Source organism: Bubalus kerabau, chromosome 3, assembly GCF_029407905.1.
Source record: "Bubalus kerabau isolate K-KA32 ecotype Philippines breed swamp buffalo chromosome 3, PCC_UOA_SB_1v2, whole genome shotgun sequence".
Lineage (NCBI taxonomy): Eukaryota > Metazoa > Chordata > Mammalia > Artiodactyla > Bovidae > Bubalus > Bubalus kerabau.
This window is the reverse complement of record NC_073626.1, coordinates 22,800,343-22,821,914: the sequence shown is the minus strand read 5'-3', so window position 1 is coordinate 22,821,914 and position 21,572 is coordinate 22,800,343. Positions and strand designations below refer to the sequence as shown.

General features: G+C 36.1%; 2 protein-coding genes across 2 annotated transcripts; one reads left to right on the top strand and one right to left on the bottom strand.

Moving 5' to 3' along the window:
• Positions 1-613: 613 nt before the first annotated feature.
• LOC129647481 (olfactory receptor 2J3-like) lies at positions 614-1,543 on the bottom strand. The gene has a single exon (XM_055574564.1). The coding sequence runs from the start codon at positions 1,541-1,543 to the stop codon at positions 614-616; it is 930 nt and encodes a 309-aa protein (XP_055430539.1).
• Positions 1,544-15,382: 13,839 nt separating this feature from the next.
• LOC129647480 (olfactory receptor 10C1-like) lies at positions 15,383-16,354 on the top strand. The gene has a single exon (XM_055574563.1). The coding sequence runs from the start codon at positions 15,398-15,400 to the stop codon at positions 16,352-16,354; it is 957 nt and encodes a 318-aa protein (XP_055430538.1). The 5' UTR covers positions 15,383-15,397.
• The last annotated feature ends 5,218 nt before the right edge of the window (positions 16,355-21,572 follow it).

Here is a 21,572-nt window from a genome sequence, read left to right as displayed (position 1 = left end):
GCTGCATTACTGAGAGCACTTCTTGCTATGGCTCAAAAAAGTTTTTTTCTGACCAATGATAATGTTATATTAAAGACTACGGACTAAAATTTCTCTCAATATTAACTAGCATTCAAAAAGGATAACAACATTGGAAAAAATATTTAAAGTGTTTCAAAATGTCTTTCATTAGACCAAAGATAGAAGACAAAGTTTATGACAAATTCTGCCTAAAAAGCAAGAAATTAAATGACATATTCTAGGTTTTTTAGATTAAGAATAGCATCTCTCCATAGAATTATATCTGAATTTTATTAGTTTTTACAACAAATTCTATGTTTCATTTTTAATTCAGAAAATACTTCATTTTATTAGATTTGTGCACTAAAAAAATTAATATTGATGTTTGATCCATATTTTACATGGGTGTTACTGCCACTGAGGAGTGATTACTATTTAGGCAAACTGTGTTTAATCATATCTGCAACCATGAACTCTGTCCTTGTGAGGGTACACATTCAAAAAGAGATAATAGAATGAGTGAATGAAAGAGTGATGAGTGGATAGGTTGAAGAACCATTAGTGAAGAGATGCTTCATTTCATCATTACTGTCACAATTATACCAGATCATACTCACCCCACTAATCTCTTTACAGCCCCTCTTACATCTTTGTTTCTGAGGGTGTAGATTAGAGGGTTGAGGCTAGGTGTGACAACAGTATAAAACAGGGCAATGAACTTGCCTTGATCTTGAGAATTTCCTGATGGTGGCTGGAGGTACATGCACATGGCTGGAATGAAAAAAAGGGATACGACTGTAAGATGGGCTCCACATGTACCAAAGACTTTCTGAAGTCCAGTTGTTGCCTGCATCCTCAGCACTGCCTGGGCAATGGCACCATAGGAGCTGAGAATGAGGATGAGAGGTAGGAGAACAAAAATGGAGCTTGTGACCATGAGGGTCAGCTCATTAGCACGGGTATCAGTGCATGACAGTCGAAGCAGTGCTGGAACTTCACAGAAGAAATGATCCACTTGGCGATGTCCACACAGGGGTACCAAAAAGGTAAAGAAGGAATGAAGTGCTGAGTTGGTAAAGCCACTTACCCAACAAGCCACAGCCAACAGTTGGCAGAAACGAGGGTGCATGAGGATAGAGTAATGCAGGGGTCTACACACAGCTGCATAACGATCATAGGACATCACCATCAGTAGCACACATTCTGTAGATCCCAGTGCAAGGACAAAATAAAGCTGAATCATACAACCATTGTAAGAGATGGTTTTTTCTGGGCCCCAAAGATTGACCAGCAGTTGAGGGATAGAACTGGTGGTGTAGCAGAGATCCAGGAAAGAGAGATTTGAGAGGAAGAAGTACATGGGAGTGTGGAGATGGGAGTCCAGGTATGACAAGATAATGATGAACAGGTTGCCTATCAATGTCATCAAGTAGAACATCAAGATAACCACAAAGAGAACTAACTCAAGCTGAGGCCAATCAGAAAAACCCAATAGAACAAACTGGGCTTCAGAGGTTGCATTCTTTTTTCCATCATCATTCATATCTTGTTACCTAAGGAAAGAATTTCATACACCCTAAAAATGTAGGGAATGACTCCAAGAATCATAGAGACACAGGAAATTTAAAAAACCAGTTTCAAGGGCATACCACTGCTCAATTGTAGGACAATTTGGGCATTAAGAGAAACTGTGGTACCAACGAAGTGAAAGAAATAAGAATCCACAAGCTAATACTGATAAACTTAAAAAAGAATAAATTTATAGTGGAGAACAGAAGGCTGTTCCTATTGGCTGGATACTAAATAGTAAATATAGAAGGAATGGTGGAGTTAGAAAAACTTAAATATATGCTAAAAACGAGTGAATGAAGAAATGTTGAGCCATTGACATAGTCTAAAATATCTCCCCACAAGTTACTTGTTAATTATAAAATATATAGTAGACTTTACAACAGAAAAACCTAGTAGACTACCATAACAACATAATCAGTGTTAACATCATTAATGTTGTTACAAACCAAGATCATGTGACCACCGATACAATGCTCTGAACCAGGGCATAGTGTCACTTCAGTCTTGTTCAAGCCAAAAAATGCATAGCTTGGTGCTAATAATGAAAAGGCATGAGATAAACTCACATGGAGACAAGATGGGTAAAATAACTGACCTGCACTCTTTAAAAACACCAAATTCAGGAAAGAGTTTGAAATGAAGATAGATGATAAATACATAGATACATATATGACAGACAGAGAAACAGATGAGAGAGAGGATAGGTAATAAAATAAATCTTTTCAGGCAGAGTGTAGACTATTGTTGAATCTGGTTAAAAGGTTAATAGCAGTTTTCTGTACCATTTTATAACTTTTCTACAAATTTTATATTTTACCAGAATAAAAAACTTCAGAAAGTAAATTAAATGCTTTCTTTACTTTTATATTTCATCCAAATATTTGTCCTATTATAGAAAAATAACTTAACTATTAGGTTTTTCTCACTCATCCAAGGATGACATCAGGGTAAATAGCAACTTGAAAATTTTTAACATAATGAAAGAAGAAAATCTTCATGAAACAAATAATCTTTTCTTTAAACAGTTTTAATTTTCTTCTCGGTATTTGCAGACAATTTCCATTTATGTGATTATAGAAAACAGAATAATTGCAATCTCAATAATCTTACATATAGAATAAAAGATATGATGAATGATATCAAATTTATTTATGATTTCAAGATGTTTATATAGTGTGAAAAATATTGTTTCAATTATATATTCTTATAGAAAAACTTTTCCTTCTTATTTGTTTACTTGCATTCACAGCTTATATCTAAACTGAAACCTAAATAGAGATACCAAAAAAAGAGACAAGAAACACATGCACATCAGCTTACAACAAAACTTACAATCACAGTCCACATGATTTGACTCTGTGAAATAGATGGGGAGAACAGTGATAAAATGCCTCCCAAAGAACATATGAATATAACTGATTTGAAAAGAGAAAGTTTTAGGAAAAGGAAGATATAATGTCATTGAAAGAACAAAGTCAGGAAGGGTGTGAAGATGGAGGATGATGGAGAGGAACTAGATTACAGTGCTGCAAGTTGAAAATGTACAGATGTGTATCACAGAGCTGAGAAACACGAGCACAGGGCCTGAGGTGGTTTCTAAGTATTTCTTTTTCATTAGGACAATAACTGAGACCATATTTAAATTCTAATCATAATTTTTTTCTATTCATAAATTTTAATGTCTACATATATTTTTATTCTCCAAGTTAGTGAAGAATTCTATTTACTGAAACCATTAAATGACTTTATCATTTAAGATATTGTGCCTAGAGAATCCTGTATTTCTTTTTGGTTAAAAAAATGAAATACATTTCACAAATAGCTATAAATCTTAAGTGATTCTTTTTCTCTTATGGGTTTCAGTCCTTCATATGAAAGATTAATACCACCTTTTTTTATACAGTTAACCCTGATAAGGCATAATAACCAACATTGAAATATCCCTTTCCTCTCTGTGATTGCTTTGCCTCATTCCTCATTCCATTGCCATATCACTTCTGCTTCCTCTTTCCACAGTCAATTTGTTTTCTCATGCTTCCTAATAAGCTATGGCAAAAAAAAAAAAAAGAAAGAAAGAAATCACAGAAGAGCCACCTGTGGTTACCTCTTTTAAGGTCTTTTAATTGCTCACATTTTTATTAGTACAACTCTCGAAAAGATACTAGCAGTAGATAAATGGTGGAATTTCAGCAGGAACGTTAGAGAGAATGTAGCCTCATATTTGTAAGACTAATTCAGGCCTTAAAACTCTTATCATTAACTAATTGCTAATGATTAATCATTAACTAGACTACTTTCTATAGCTCAGAAACCATGCAGGATTATAAGCCAGTACATTGCTTAAAAGAAATATTTTGTAATTAAATAGAAGATTAAAGTATTATTAAACTATAGAAGGAAAGTAACTATAAAGATGTAACTAGAACTCTAAATGATAACTTGGACCAAGACAGAGTATCCAAGAGAGGACAAGCTTGGAAAGACCTGCTCAAGGCTACAGCTCAGACCTCACCAGAGAAGGTGTGGTTGAGCCCACTGGATGGTAAAGAAGTTCACCATGGCTGAATCAAAAAATAGCAATGGTTGAATAGTAAATTATGAATATGATTTAGAGGTCACTGCCATTTTAAGGATAATAGGAAAATTTCAAGATTTTTAAGCATTTTCCTAGAATAGGAGATAGTACATCATGAGATGTATAAACCCAAATGCTCTTGTTGCTTCTTCCGATGCAGATATGCAGATATAATTTTCTTCCTCCTTATACAGTTGCAGAGTAACTTCATATTGATACATTAATTAAAACAAAGCAGCAGCTCTGAGATATATATAAAGATGCATGACACATCTTTAAGCCTTCTTATAGACATTAAAAAGAGATATAAGAGACCCCCCCCCAAAAAAAGATAGAAGTAGAAAAAAGGTAGACTTTAGGGTTAAATTTCTTCTTACCAGAGAAGTAAATAAAGACCTTAACAAAGGTTGCTTTCATGGACTGTTGAATGAAATATCTCTTCTCTATTTTTTAAATAAGACATTATAGAGGAAATACTGGTGGACATGAGCTTCTCTTCTCCATCACTATATCACTGGTCAGCTTTAATCCTTAATACTCTTATCTAGTGCTTAAGTAGTATTCAAATAACTCCTTTCATGTCTATCCCTTCTGTGTCTGTCCATGTGCTTTGTATTTGTCTGTCAATCTACGCCTCTTTATGTGTGGACCAATCTGATCTCTGGTTTTCACCTCTTTGAAATCACCAACATAAATGGCTACCTACACCATATATTCTAATCTACTACATCAGTATAGGAAAGCAGAGTCTGAAAACTACTATGATTGTCCTTGCTACACAATTTGGTAGAGTCCTGAGTCTACCAAAAAGATCCGGCTTTAACTGGAAGGAGGAACTCATTAGAGCACGTAGTGTGTCCAGGGATAGACCTCTTTTCCTAGAGCAAGTAGTGCCTTTATGGAAACAAAAGAATACTGTGCTATGTTTTCCTTGACTGAGGCCACTGGGAGAGTAAATCCCAATGTGGCAATTAATGCCCTTCAAGGAATTGTCCTAGTTAGAACAGTTTCTTTCTCTCAAAGCAGGGTGGAAAGGGCCAAATGAAACTGTGCAGCTAGCTAACTGGTTTCACGATACTGCCCTGGTTCATCCCCACTCTGAGCTGAGCAAACGCTCACAGTTCTACACTGGAGGGAGAGCAGTGCAGACCATGAAAAAATCTCACTGTGAGATGTTAAGGCAGGGCCAACTCTGAGCAGGGAGTTGTTGTTCAGTCACTCAGTCATGTCTGACTCTTTGTGACTCCATGGAAAGCAGCATGCCAGGCTTCCCTGTCCTTCACCACCTCTCGGAACTTGCTTAAACTCAAACCCATTGAGTCCATGATGCTGCCCAACCATCTCATCCTCTGTTGTCCCCATTTCCTCCTGCCCTCAATCATTCCCAGCCTCAGGGTCTTTTCCAATGAATCCACTCTTCACATCAGGTGGCCAAAGTATTGGAGCTTTAGTTTCAGTATCAGCCCTTTCAATGAATATTGAGGATTGATTTACTTCAGGATTGGATGGTTCAGTCCCATTGCTGTCCAGGGGATTCTCAAGAGTTTTCTCTAGCACTGTAGTTCAAAAGCATCAATTCTTCAGTGCTCAGCCTTTTTTATGGTCCAACTCTCATATCCGTACATGACTACTGGAAAGACCATAGCTTTGACCATATGGACCTTTGTCAAAAAAGTGATGTCTCTGCTTTTAATATGCTGTCTACGTTTGTCATACTTTTCTTCCAAGGAGAAAGTGTCTTTTAATTTCATGGCTGCAGGGAGAGGGCAGCCATTACTGCCACTTACACAGGCAGCACATCACAAGCAGACCAGGTCTCTGAGGGCAGCCTGACCACCACACCCATTACACTGACTATTGCCAAATAAACACCTCAGCTCCTCGCTCCAGCACTGCTCCCCTCTGGGGCTGAGGGGGCCAGTGCTGGGAGAGAGAAGAACACATACTATAAGGGAATGGAGCCAACTTAACCCAACTCTCAGGGCTTCTGCTCCAGCAACTTGGGACTCACCCATGCCCTAAAATAGGACTGTGATGGCCACTGAGCAGAGGGGAAGCCCTGGCTCACACCTGGCTCTGGCCCCTCATCTCTAACCCCACCTCCTAACAAGATGATAGCTGACAGCACACCCTGAAGAAAGACATGACTTGTGTTCAAGTCAAATCCAGCTCTGTTATCAAAGTCACTGGACCCGTGCAGATGTATAAGGATGCTCCCATATAAAGATATCTCCTCAAGCCCACCATAGGTAACTTTTCCATTGAGTTTCATAGAGACACACAAAGTTCAGTAAAATGAAAAGACAGAGTAACTTGTCCCAACTGAAATGGCAAGAGAAAATTTCTGAAAAAGCAACTAATGAGACAAAAATAAACAATTTACTAGACAAAAAATTAGAAGCATTAGTAGTGTGAATAATAACTGAATTAGGGAAAAGAATAGATGCACACAGTGAGATCTTACCAAGGAACCACAAATTATAAGAAAGAACCAGTCAGAACTGTAGTGTACAATAATAAAAATGAAAAACACAATAGAAGGAATGAACAGCAGACCAGGTGATAAAGAAGAATGCATGAATTATCTGAAAGACAGATTAATGGAAATCACCAAGTGAGACAAACATAAAGAAAAAACAAAATTTTTTAATCAATTTATTTTTTATTGAAGGATCATTGCTTTACAGAATTTTGCTGTTTTCTGTCAAACCTCAACATGAATCAGCCATAGGTATACATATATCTCCCCTCCCTTTTGAAACTCTCTCCCATCTCCCTCCACATCCCACCCCTCTAGATTGATACAGAGCCCCTGTTTGAGTTTCCTGAGCCATACAGCAAATTCTTATTGGCTATCTATTTTACATATGGTAATGTAAGTTTCCATGTTACTTTTTCCATACAAGGAATTTTAAAAAATGAGCTTCCCAGAGTTGCTTGCTGCACAATTGAGTCTGTGCCTCTGCCGCAGCCCATGAAGCTGCCACCTCCTATGAGGACTACTGCTGCCCTGCCCTGAATCCACAACCTATATCATTCATCTAAGGACTGATTATGAAGCTAAAGCTTTAATACTTTTTTCACCTGACGCAAACAGTCGACTCATTGGAAAAGACCCTGATGCTAGGAATGATTGAGGGCAGGAGGAGAAGGGGATGACAGAGGATGAGATGGTTGGATGACATCACCAACTCAATGGACATGAGTTTGAGCAAACTCCAGGAGGTTGGTGAAGGACAAGGGAGCCTGGCGTGCTGCAGTTCACGTGGTCACAAAGAGTCAGATGTGACTTAGCAACTAAACAACAGCAACAACATCCTAAAATGCAGCTGCACCTCAAACACTCCAATGGTCATTGAAACAACTGTTGTGTTCAATAAAACTGGGTTGCCTGGTGCCATTGCTTGGGAGGTAGAACCTGAGATGGGACTAAATTTGTCATATATAGTAGCCAATACATTGGCTTGGTGGATAAATCTGATGAAGTTTACATAGGTGTATTGAAAAGCCATTTTACCAAGCCACAAGCCTGGCAGAACTGCAGCCTCTATGTTGGGGTTATAATCAACCTATTCAGACACTTAGCAAAGGATTCTTACTGTTCAGCATTCCAAATGTGCTTATTGTTTGTACAAATTGACCTTTCGTGAATCATGAATAGTATTGAGTTACGTCTTTAAATTTATTTCCATGCCAGATTCTTATCAATGTTTCTTATAAGAAATTTAGAAAGACTCGGGGCCAAGATAACTCAGCACAATACTTGCATATTAATATTTTTAATATCATATAGAACTAAAATCTCAGAAACTATGAACACTCTGGACTATATGAAGTTTATTCCTTCCACCATTTCAAACATGGAAGTAGGGCCTGTAAGGATATTTGCTCACAGTATATTTACATCTCCCACATTCACACCATTATATATCAGATTTGCTCCTTTTTCTTTTACAGTGATTATTTAAAGTCTTTATATAAAACTCATTTTTTACTGTTATAGAAAACCTCCATTCTGAAAATCTACATTGTACAGAAGCTTGTCTTTAATGTTTCCAAACAGAAAAAGCCTTACAGCTCATTTTAATGTTTGCACTTTTATTTTTATTTATTTTTTTAATTTTATTTTATTTTTAAACTTTACAATATTGCATTGGTTTTGCCAAATATCGAAATGAATCTGCCACAGGTATACATGTGTTCCCCATCCTGAACCCTCCTCCCTCCTCCCTCCCCATACCATCCCTCTGGGTCGTCCCAGTGCACCAGCCCCAAGCATCCAGTATCGTGCGTTGAACCTGGACTGGCAACTCATTCCATATATGATATTATACGTATTTCAATGCCATTCTCCCAAATCATCCTACCCTCTCCCTCTCCCACGGAGTCCAAAAGACTGTTCTATACATCAGTGTCTCTTTTGCTGTCTCGTATACAGGGTTATTGTTACCATCTTTCTAAATTCCATATATATGCGTTAGTATACTGTATTGGTGTTTTTCTTTCTGGCTTACTTCACTCTGTATAATAGGCTCCAGTTTCATGCATATAAAACTCTTTTTTTACTATTATAGAAACTTCCATTCTGAAAATGCACATTGTACAGAAGCTTGTCTTTAATGTTTCCAAACAAAATGAACTTACAGTTCATTTTAATGTTTGCACTTCTAGATGCAACTTTCAAGAAGGGCATGAAAAAGAATGGGAAGGGTTATTAAGTGTTTTTAGTAAAATATTGCCTCTGTCTCTTGTAGAACATGTAGACTATACAATTTAATTGTGTAAATGTTTTTAAAGGTAGAAATACTTTGTTATTGTAGCTAAAACAATTCTTAATCATAAAATTTCTGAAATTCTTGCAATTTCTTCACACTTAATTGAAGTTGTTTACCAACTTATTATTTTTGTTTGAAGTGTGATTCCCAACCTCTCTTGCAAAAAAATAAAATAAAAAAGTGGGTTTCTGCTAATGAATTGAGCAATTAATATTTTATATGCATTTTGAGCTGTGTGACCCAGTATTTCGATAATTGACAACTTGTTTTATTATGTGATTGATAAAATAGTGAAATATACTAATGTTAGCTCAAACATATATTTACATGACCTGAGAACATGTGATTATATTTCTGTGGGATAAATAACTTGTCAGTGTTCATCATCTTTTAAAAATCCAGTAGGAGAGCTTATAGTTGCTGCTGTTTAATCACTAAGTCATGTCCGACTCTTTTGCAATCCCATGGACTACAGCCCACCAGGCTCCTTCTGTCCATGGGATTCTCCAGGCAAGAATCCTGGAGTGGGTTGCCATTCCCTTTTCCAGGGAACCGTCCTGACCCAGGGATTGAACCCACATCTCCTGCATTGACAGGCAAGTTCTTCATCATTGAACCACCAGGGAAGCTTAAACATGAAATAAATAATGAAGCACATTTTTTTAAAAAATGAAAAAAATTTAAGGACTTTCTGGGACAACATCAAGGGTACCAACACTCACCTTATAGGGATCCCATAAAGAGAAAAGAGAGAGAAGAGTGTGGAAAATGTAAACGTGGAGCTGCATCTTGAACCACGTAGGGCTGGAGCAATCCCGAGGCTCAGGCTGAACCTTAACCCAGGGGCAGTCTTGGGAAACTGGCCAGCCCCTCATGCAGTTTTCAGTTCTCCCTCTCCTCACTGTTTCAGGAGCAAGCAAGTGTGCATGTGTTCCTAAAGAGTAGAGTCCAGGCTTCCCACAGCCCTTCTGTTAGTTCGACTAGCTCTCCAACCAGCCTATGGGGTTCATCTTCCCTGTGCAGGACCCCAGGGCTGGTGTGCCCAGTATCTGGCTGGAACTACTCACTCCCTTGGGAGGATCTCTGCCCGTGTAATCTCTCTTTTCCTCTGAGTCCCCTACCAGGGCACAGGTCCTGACCTGACACTTTTCTTCCTACTGGATTTCATGTGGATATTTCTTACAGCCTTGGTTGTACAGGAGTCTTTCTCCCAGTCTCCAGGTCATTTCCAGTAAGAACTGTTCCGCATGTAGATGTATTTTTGCTGTGTTCATTAGCAAAGGTAGTTCCCATCCTGCTACTCCACCGTCTGTTCTCTTCTAGTGCATATTGCATCTAATGGGGCTTTGGTGAGGGGCGTTTTCTATTTAAACAACTTTCTCTTCCCTAGTCTTTCTCCTTTGCCTTTACATCATGTCAACGATATATTCAATATTAGGTAGTCAGTTCCTTATCTACTTTTTAATATCACTAAACAATAAATATTGTGTCACAGTTTTTTTCATCATCCTATATATATCTCTGATTCTCAGTTCTTTTCTATTACTTTTGATAGAAACAAATAGGTACTTTGTCAAACTCAGTTGTAATTAGAAGATTATTATGATTTATTAGAGTCTTTAATGGTAATCAGAATAAACAATAATTGCTTCAATATAAGATGATATGAAAGTTATTTATGTCATTTTCATAATATTTTGATGACTACTTGGCTTAATTCAGACAAAAATTATAAATATTTTTTGAGTATTTCATCTTAATAGTATAGAGTGGTCACATAAATATTTGATTCCAGTAGTACATTTCTCTTGACTTAATATCCCGTTGTGTACAGAGTCTATGATAGCAGTTACCTAAATGATAGATTATATTATTTTACTGGTAATGATAGGTTGTTATATTTTACTGTTGATTCACTCTACTTTTGTTCTACAGTAAATTTTTTTTTTTTTTTTTTTTTTTTGCCCACATTGCAGCATGCAGGAACTTAAGTTGTCTGACCAGGGAAGGAACCAGTGCCTCAAGCACTGGAATGTAAGTCTTAACCACTGCACAGCCATGGAACTCCCTATATTACCTTCTATGTTTATCATTTTGCTTTCTAAATATTCATTTTTACCATTAATACAGACTAACTTGAGAGAGAGAATTCCTGAGAGATAGAATCAAACTGCTTCCTGACATACTCTAGTGAGAAAAATATGTCTCCTGGGGAAGGGAGGCAGGATAAGGATTCAGAACAAGGAGAAGAAATGAAGTAAAACTATTCATATACCATTTTTTTTCAAGGCAAGAATGGTTCAAATACATCATCATGTAAACAGCACAGCCAAGCATGCTTGTGTGTGTGTGTGTGTGTGTGTGTGTGTGTGTGTGTGTAGCTGATGGCATTGCTAGGAAGAATATAATGTTATCAGAGAAGACACACAATCTTGTCTGGGTTCAGACATGGTCCTAACTACAACAAAAGCTTCTCAGTGCAAGGTCTTAGAAGATTGGGGAGATTTACATTCTCTAAATTTGGGGAGGTCACATTGAGAATGTTCAGACAAAATTCAGGAGTGGCTCATCAGAAGAAAATACCATCTACTTTTTTCTTCAAATATTAGGATCAAAGGTATGTGGTATAACTTATGCCTTAAAAAAGAAGCCTGCATTAAATGGTAGATTAAAATGTGAAAATGGATAGACAACACCAAAATCGTTATTCAGTTTTGGACATTATTTTAATCAGTTCTTTTTCCTTCTCTGAGTAGTATAATAATTTACTCATTTTGCCAGGATCCCTGTCTTAAAATTGCTATAAAGTGTTTCAAAATAATTACTTCTCAGGAAATAGATATATCTCTTATTTTGGGGTAATAGAAATGCCTAGTTATCCTGTACATGTTACTCCAATCAAATGATAGTTTCTGCTGGTTTATGTTGAAGCATCACCCAGCTAAATATTAGGTGCTTGATAAAATGGTTATGGGTGAATCATCTCTACAAAATTTAATAATCGATTTACATAAATTGTATCTACTATTCAAGCATTTTAGAAATGATAATTTCAGAATAACACGTTAATATTTATTGAGTTTCCCTTGTATGCCAGGCACTGTACTGTTTAAGGTGAAATTTTAATAATGTCTCAGACGTTTCCCTTTAGCTGTTAGGAAACAAAGAAATATTTCATTATGAGAACAGAGATTAATAAGGGACTGAGTCAGTGAAAGATCATTTCTAATTATGTGGCACTGACCCAAAATTAAACACTTAGGCTGGATTATTTCCAACGCAGAACTATATAGAATGCACCTGTCTTGGATCTTGAGGCTGGGTAAGGTGGCACATGAAGTCAAGCCATTGAGGTATTAAAATTGTCTTGTCTCCTTCCTCTGTTTATTTCATACACCCAACTGTCACTGAAACTCCATCTCAAGATTCAAACTGTCAGAACCTTTTCAATGTCCAATGGTCACTTAATCTTTTATTATATTGAGTAGGAATAGAAAAATTCAATTTGCCATTGAGCATTAAACTTCTATATCTTTAGATTAATATCACAGTGCACATTTGCTTGATGATTGACACTGAATATAGGTGATTTTGATAGCTTGGTAATAATAGGGAATATTGTAGGCAACATTCTATGAGATCATTAACATGAGGCTTTTAAAAAGTATAAGAGACTTTGATACTGAGTATGATAAAGTAGTTTAGTTCTTGATTTTTCAGTCATGGTTTGCTTCTATGTTTCCATTTTAACTCAAAATAACTCCTCAAGAAAGATAGGAATGGCTTCATCATCCTTCCTTTACACAGAAATGATGGATCAGGAACTTTGTCAAGAAAATATATCAGGTGAGCGACAGAAGAATGTGCCAAATTGTACTGCCCGTGATGCTCCTTTCTGCAGACTCCTGACATCCTGCTCTTGAGCAACTCACTCTCTTTCTATAGACAATGATTAAAATTAAACTTTCTTGGTATGTACATAAGACTGACCTCTACTACATGGAACTCAGGGTCCCTGGACAAAGGTCAATAGATTAAATCCTGAAAACAATAGAAAGGATAATGAAAAAATCAGATTTTACATGATGTAGAATTATTCCCGGTGACAGGAATGGAGAAGAGAATTTGACTGTTTGTCTGTATTCTCACTTCCAAGTGGGTATATACATTTATTTCTATATTATTTAATTCTTATTTCTAGGCAAAGTATAATTCTTTGTCAGTTTAAATACTTAGAAGTACTCACAGATCTTCACTATCTTGGACAGGTAATTTTTTTCATCTTTGAACTTTGTAAGGTTTTAAAAAGTATTTACCACAGGATGACTTTTTAATTCATCTTGTGGGTCTAAGAATATTAAATGACTAACAGCATGCATTAGCCTTTGTGCACTCAGCCCTCACCATGTGCCATCTATCAGTAGGTTTCTCCCATTCCTCACATCCCCTGACTCTCACCCCCAACACAGGCATTTGCATTTACTCTCTACAGTCTAAATGGGACAAGGATATTTATGAAATAAAATCTTTACAATGTCACGACTTAAGAGTCAGGCATTCTCCTTTTCTGGTTGGGATTCCCACCTTGGTTCCTCCATCATTGTCACTGAGGAAATTGCAGTTCCTTTCAGATACAGGAAGATAAAATTAGTTTAAAAAATATTTGGGTATTTAAGTGACAAGAAGAATGAAAACATCTCCACATCCAGAGTTTTTAAGTAACTGCATAGGTTATTATTGTGAACTGATGATATTTAAGAAAATATTTGGGGTTTTTAAAAGAGATAAGTAAACTATTTTCTGTTTTCTTTGCCAAAACCTTCACTGAAATGTGTTCCTACATGAGGAATACAGATACTAAATTATATTAATTAATTTAATTTGACAGAATGTGAGGTAAATGTTTATAAATGCTACAAGTGTAAATGCATTCAGTTCAGTTCAGTTAGGTTCAGTTGCTCAGTCATGTCCGACTCTTTGCGACCCCATGAATCACAGCATGCCAGGCCTCCCTGTCCATCACCAACTCCCGGAGTTCACTCAGACTCACGTCCATCGAGTCAGTGATGCCATCCAGCCATCTCATCCTCTGTTGTCCCCTTTTCCTCCTGCCCCCAATCCCTCTCAGCATCAGAGTCTTTTCCAATGAGTCAACTCTTCGCATGAGGTGGCCAAAGTACTGGAGTTTCAGCTTTAGCATCATTCCTTCCAAAGAACACCCAGGACTGATCTCCTTTAGAATGAACTGGTTGGATTTCCTTGCAGTCCAAGGGTAAATGCATTATAATAGAATATTTGATATGTGAAAATTTTTCAACAATTATACCTATAAAGGGTCCCTGTAAAAAAAAAAAAGGGGGGGGTCCTGTAATCGTGCTGACTTGTTAGTCCATATTTAACAGAATTTTGAAAGAGTCCACTTGTTTCTATCTTATTTTACATTGTTTAATCCCAGGACCTACAACAGTAACTGAAAAATAATTGAAAATACTCTGTGTTCAATAAATACTTGTTGACTGAATGAGTGAAGAAAGCAAGTCAGTGGCAAAAGATTAGGAAATAAATAGGTATGAGAAGAACTTTATTTGATAAAATAAAGGGATGAAACAGAATTGTGCAGAAATTTCTTTTTTTTTTCTTTTCCATTTTATGCCTGCTGAGTAGATATATCTTTTCCACTTTATGCCTGCTGAGTAGATATATCTTTGACACATCAACTGAGATAGTGAACATAAAGTAGGATTCAGTTTCAGGATGAGTCTAATTTCTAACTTCCAAACTTTGTAAATTTTAAATTATAGGTAAGAAATTTATCTCTTTGACTCACGAGAGCTTGTTCAGTTCAGTTCAGTTCAGTCGCTCAGTCATGTCCGACTCTTTGCAACCCCATGGATCGCAGCACATCAGGCCTCCCTGTCCATCACCAACTCACGGAGTTTACTCAAACTCATGTCCATTTAGTCAGGGATGCCATCCAACCATCTCATCCTCTGTCATCCCCTTCTCCTCTCACCTTCAATCTTTCTCAGCATCAGGGTCTTTTCAAATGAATCAGCTCTTCGCATCAAGTGGCCAAAGTATTGGAGTTTCAGCTTCAACATCAGTCCTTCCAATGAACATTCAGGACTGATTTCCTTTAGGATGGACGGATCTCCTTGCAGTCCAACAGACTCTCAAGAGTCTTCTCCAACACCATAGTTCAAAAGCATCAATTCTTCGGTGCTCAGCTTTCTTTATAGTCCAGCTCTCACATCCATACATGACTACTGGAAAAACCATAGCCTTGACTAGATAGACCTTTGTTGGCAATGTATCTGCTTTTTAATATGCTGTCTGTTGGTCATAACTTTCCTTCCAAGGAGTAAGCGTCTTTTTCTTTTAAGCGTTTTTAAGAGCTTGTTAAGAGTAATATAAGGATTTATATTTCTATCTGAAAGAATCTTTCTGATGACTTTGCCTTTCTTTTCTTCAGGTCATGAGCATCAATTGTTCTTTGTGGCTTGACAACAGCATGTCTGTGAAACACTTTGCATTTGTCAAATTCTCTGAGGTCACCGAACTGTGCTTCCTTTTATTTACCCTCATCCTATTCATGTTCTTAGTATCACTGACAGGCAATGCTCTCATAGCTCTTGCCATCTGGACCAATCCAGCCCTCCATACCCCCATGTACTTCTTCCTGGCCAACTTGTCTCTCTTGGAGATTGGATACACTTGCTCTGTCATACCCAAGATGCTGCAGAGCCTTGTGAGTGAGGCCCGAGGAATCTCTCGGGAGGGCTGTGCTACACAGATGTTTTTCTTTACATTATTTGGTATCAGTGAGTGCTGTCTTTTGGCAGCCATGGCTTTTGATCGCTATATGGCCATATGCTCCCCACTTCACTATGCAACACGAATGAGTCATGGAATGTGTGTCCATTTAGCAATGGTTTCTTGGGGAGTGGGTTGCATAGTAGGCTTGGGCCAAACCAACTATATTTTCTCTTTAGACTTCTGTGGCCCCTGTGAAATAGACCACTTCTTCTGTGACCTCTTGCCTATTCTGGCACTAGCCTGTGGGGATACATTCTATAATGAGGCCGCAGTCTTCATTGCAGCCATTCTTTGCATTTCCAGTCCATTTTTATTAATCATTGCTTCTTATGGCAGAATTCTAGCTGCTGTGTTGGTCATGCCCTCCCCTGAAGGCCGTCGAAAAGCTCTTTCCACCTGTTCCTCCCACCTGCTGGTAGTAACACTCTTCTATGGCTCAGGATCTGTCACCTACTTGAGACCCAAGGCTAGTCATTCACCTGGGGTAGATAAACTCCTAGCCCTCTTCTATACTGTGGTGACATCCATGCTCAACCCTATCATCTACAGCTTACGGAACAAGGAAGTCAAGACAGCTCTTCGGAGAACTCTGGGCAAGAAAAGCAACCTCATTTAGAGGAGTCTATTCTACAGATTTCATGGGTAAGATACTAGGGGAACAACTAAATTCCTCTTTGAAAAAGATGCACACTCAACCTAAGAGGAAAGAAGGAAAGGGAGGAAGAAAGCAGGGAGAGAGGGAGGAAGGAGAAAAGGAGGGAGGAAAGAAGGAAGAAAGGAAGGAAGAAAACACTGTACTTGTCAGTGTGTTTTATAAGAAGCTTCTTTAATAACAGTGACTGGAACAGTGATTGTAATTTTGAAGACAGCTCTCTTATAGCTAAAGTTCTGACTGCCAAGTTCTAGAAGGAAGTTGGCTAGCAAAGAATTTTAAATGTGAAGTCAACACTAGACTGGTTTTCCAGAATATTTCATTTTAGGCTACAGTACAGGCTTGGAGTATAAATTACCAGATTTATATTTGGAATCCTCAGAAATTCTCACTCTATACTCTTATGCATTTTCTATCCCCTGAGAGGTCTGTATGACATCTGCACTGATCACTGGGGTAGTTCCCCCACATATGTTTGTCTCATATGACTCTCAGTTCTGCAATAACTATGATGTGAATTATTTCCTTCCATTCAAATTCTTCATTCTCAGTTATTGGTACATAATATAGAATTGAATGATTCTTTTTTGAGTTGTGAGATATAAAAATGTATAAACATAAAAAAGCAAACTCTTAAAATTCAGAGGTGTTTGTTGCAGAATAATATGAGAAATTTTTGCCAAGAGTCCTCATAGTAAAAATTTTAAAAATAATAATACTTAAATTTAAGGATAGAAGAAGAAAGTTGAATTGAAAATAATTAATATGTTATATTAATATATGTTATCAGTATGTACTTGATTGTGGCAATCATTTCACAATGTGCATACACATAAAGTCATCACCTTATATACCTTAAGTCGTAACTCTTGACAATTTTGTCAATTTTATCTCGATAAAGATGAAGAAGAAAAAATGTTATAATAATGTTACAATCAGGGGATGGTAGTGATGCTCACTAATGACCAAGATGTGTTTTGCCACATATGCTGTTTTTCCCAAAACCTAATAAATTCATTTAGGACCAGAACAGCATATTGTGGTTTCTATTTGTATTTTTATTTGTGTGTAGTCAGTGAAGAATGGAAATAAACTGAGCATGCAAAAATAACTATTTAAAAATTATCCTACAAAAATGGGCAGGAATTATCTGTAGGCATTAGAGATTACTATTTATAAGTGTTTATTAATCTAAAAAAATGAATGATATTAAAAATTAAAGCAACTTAGAAACAATTTAAGTAGCATGATCATTTTTGTTTCATTTACTAATTTTGAAAAGTTTTACAAGTTTTAAATGATCAAAAACTGGTCAGTTACATGTAAAAAATAAAATTACATTTCCTCTAACCATAAACTCAAGAAATAGACACAAGAAATAAACTCAAGAAATAGATTAAAGACCTAAAAGTAATAACAAGACTAGAAACCATAAAACTCCTAGGAGTGAACATAGAACACTTTTTTGAGATAAATCACAGCAATCTTTTTGGATCTGTATGCTAATGCAAAAGATATAAAAGCAAAACCAAATTGGACTTAATTAAGGTTAAAGGCCTTTGACAGCAAAGAAAACAATCTATAAATAACAAAAGGACAACCTACTGAATGTGAGAAAATATTTGCAAATGATATGCTTGATAAGGGGTTAATACCCAAAATATATAAATAGCTCATTCAACTCAGTATTCAGAAAACCAAACGACTCAGTCAAAAAATGCGCAGGAGGCATGAATAGACATTTTTCCAAAGAAGACATATAGATGACCAACAGGCACATTAAAAAATGATCAACATCACTAATTATTACAGAACTGAAAAAAAAAACACACAGAAAGAGATATCACCCTCACACCTATCAGAATGGCTATCAAAAAAAAGAAATCTTTGAGCAATGAATTTTGGCAAGTATGTGGAGAAAAGGAAAGGAAATTCTTCTTGATAGGAATGTAAACTGGTGCAGCCACTAATGGAAAACATTATGGAGGTTTCTCAAAAAAAAAAAAAAATACAACTACCAATCCTGGATATAGATCTGAAGGGAAAAAAAACACTAATTTGAAAAGATACATAGAATCCAATGTTCATAGCAGCATTACTTATAATAGCCAACATATGGGAGCAATCTTAGCAGATAAAGGAGATAAAGGAGCTGTTACAATATACATGTCACATATGTACTGAAATACAAATAGTCCATGTCACCACTTCACACATGAAAAGTTGTCAACATGATTATTTAGAGAAATGCAAATTAAAACCAAAAAAATCACCTCACACTTGTCACAGTGGCTTTTATCAAAAGGACAAGAAATAATGTGTTGGCAAAAAAATATGGAGAAAGGGAACATATGCTTGATTCATGAAACTGAAAATTGGGGCAGACATTATGGAAAATAATATGGAGTTTCCTCCAAAAAATTAAAAATAGAACTATCATGTGATGCAGCAATTCATATTCTTGTTATTTATCTGGAGACACCAAAAACAGTAATTCAAAATGATATGTGCACATATATGCTCATTTGCAACATTATTTACAAGAGCCAAGATATGGAAACAGACCAGGTGTCCATGGATGGATGAATGGATAAAGAAGGTGTGTTATAAAAACAATGCAGTCCTACTCAGCTATAAGAAAAGAATGAAATTTTGTCATTTGCAACAACACGGACCTTGAGGGTATTATGCTAAGGAAATAAGTCACACAAAGACGCATACCATATGATTTCAACTATATGAGGGATACTTTTTAATAAAGCAAATGAACAAACCAAACAAGATTTATAGAGAAAAGATTGGTGTTTGCCAGAGGGGAGGAGGGTTGAGGCAAGGGAGAGGGGGTGAAGGGAATCAAGCAGTATAATATCCAGATAAAAATAAATTGGTCATGGGGGTGTAATCTACAGCATGGTGAATATAGTCAATAATATAACATTGAAAACTTAAAAACTGCTAAGAAAATAAATCTTAAAAGATCTCATCACAAAGAAAAACTGTAGCTTTGCATAATAACCAATGGTAATAAGATTTACTGTGATCATTTCAAAATGTATACAAGCATCAGATCATTATGTCATATAATGTAAAAGCAAGTCAATGTATGGCAAAACCAATACAATATTATAAAGTAAAATAAATAAATTTGAAAAAAGACACACTAAAAAGGAAAATAAATGAATATAATAAAATTAGTTTCCAGTGTGTTGAAAACCAAATGAGTCTATTTTAAAACAAATCTAGCAATAGAGGAGATGATACCAACCTCAATTCAGTAGGTAACTAATTATACATAAGGAACATTCCCATGGAGAACTCTGTCCCATGGAACTTTTTCTGCTAGCTCATCTGGGATAACCATAAATGGGCTGCTGAAAATAATATCCAAGGGGCTCAGGAATATAAAAAAAAAAAAAAAAAGCACACCACAAAGCACTCTTGATATCACTAATATCTACTAAGGTGTTTTGAATCTGGGCTTTTTTTCTTTCTGACAGCATTATATCAAATAGAAAATTCATATTTCTGAAGATATTTCTTAAGTACTCATCTGCAAACTACAGTTTCTTTGTCCTTTTCTGAAAATTTGAAAAATTCAAGTATGTTCCTTCACACTTCCTTTTTCTTAAGTGATATTTATCTAAAATAAGGGTAAGTAAAAGACTTTTGCTTTAAAAGCTATCCATTCTTAGAGAAGGTTGGAATGTGTGTACATCATAGTGCCAAATATTCATATGAAAATTGGAAAGTATTTCATTCCTGGGAGCCTTCTCTAAATATTGGAAATAACTGGTGTGGTACCTATAGAAAGAAATGAGATTTTTCATTGTAATCAACTCAGTTTCTCAGTTGAACCGACCTTAAAAACATGTAAATTTTAGTAAACACTATATCTGACAGATATTAAATACCTGAATGAAGTGTGTAACCTTCATACAATCATCTGAACATTTTTAATGTGTAGCTTAATAAAAATCTGATAGACAACTTGTTCACATGTTTCATCCAGATGTTTTGAAGTCAGAGAAAAATATTTTCTTTCTTAGCAATTTCTTAATTGCTTAGAAAATAAATCTTAAAAGATCTCATCACAAAGAAAAATTGTAACTTTGTATAATAACCAATGGTAATTAGATTTACTGTGACCATTTCAAATGTATAAATATTTTAAAATAAAAAATAATATTTTCCCTCACATAACTTTAAAACCACTTTAAATATAAAGAAAATACTGTATAAAGAAAATTATATATAAAAAGATACACTAGAATGATAATTTAGTGGAGAGACAAAGAACTTTAAACCTTCACAGATCAATAGATCCCTATATGGTTAAACCATAAGCCTATGGGCTTTCTTTGTAGCTCAGTTGGTAAAGAATCCGCCTACAATGCAGGAGACCTGGGTTCAATCCCTGGGTCAGGAAGATCCCCTGGAGAAGGAAATGGCAACCCACTCCAGTATTCTGTCTGGAGAATCCCATGGACAGAGGAGCCTGGCAGATACAGTCCATGGGGTCGAAAGAGTAGGACATGACTTAACGACTAAATTACTATGGTTAAACAGTGACAGAAAATCACTGAAAGTAGATCAAAAATTGGATTAAAATGCCATGGTATGCAAGAGTTAGAAGTAATGAAATATCATGAGATTGATATGGGAAAAATTAGAGATCTAGGGTAGAATTATAGTACTTAAATATACATTTTTGGAATGTAGAAATCTGAATTTATACTCTCATTATCTCTCTACTTCATTGAAGAAATGTATTGATTTTTGATCCTTAAAAAATTTCCTAGTTATTAGCATACAATTGGGATGAATTATTAACAATATCTTAAGATGGGAATACTAAAGTTTCCTTTGTCAAAGCATTTGGGGATCAGTGATTTAATGATTTAATCATTAATTAACTAAATGATTTAATGGGTGTAAAATGCTTCCTGTAGTGTTTGGCACACCAGGCTTATTCAGAATTAGTTGGAATTATTGTTTTATTTTTATATTACACTCATCTGACCTAGGTGTAGTGTGGAATCAAAGAGCCATAGTGACATCTTATCCCTGAGAAATTTTGTGTGACATTTCCCAGGATAGCTTTGAGGATGTAATGAAACAGAGAATATGAAAACTGTGGGGAAAAAAAAAAAAAGAAAACTGTGCTTTGCAACCCTACAAATGT

Excerpts from the sequence above, each read along its gene's own strand:
- LOC129647481 (XM_055574564.1), bottom strand. The coding sequence starts at position 1,543 with ATGAATGATGATGGAAAAAAGAATGCAACCTCTGAAGCCCAGTTTGTT.
- LOC129647480 (XM_055574563.1), top strand. The coding sequence starts at position 15,398 with ATGAGCATCAATTGTTCTTTGTGGCTTGACAACAGCATGTCTGTGAAA.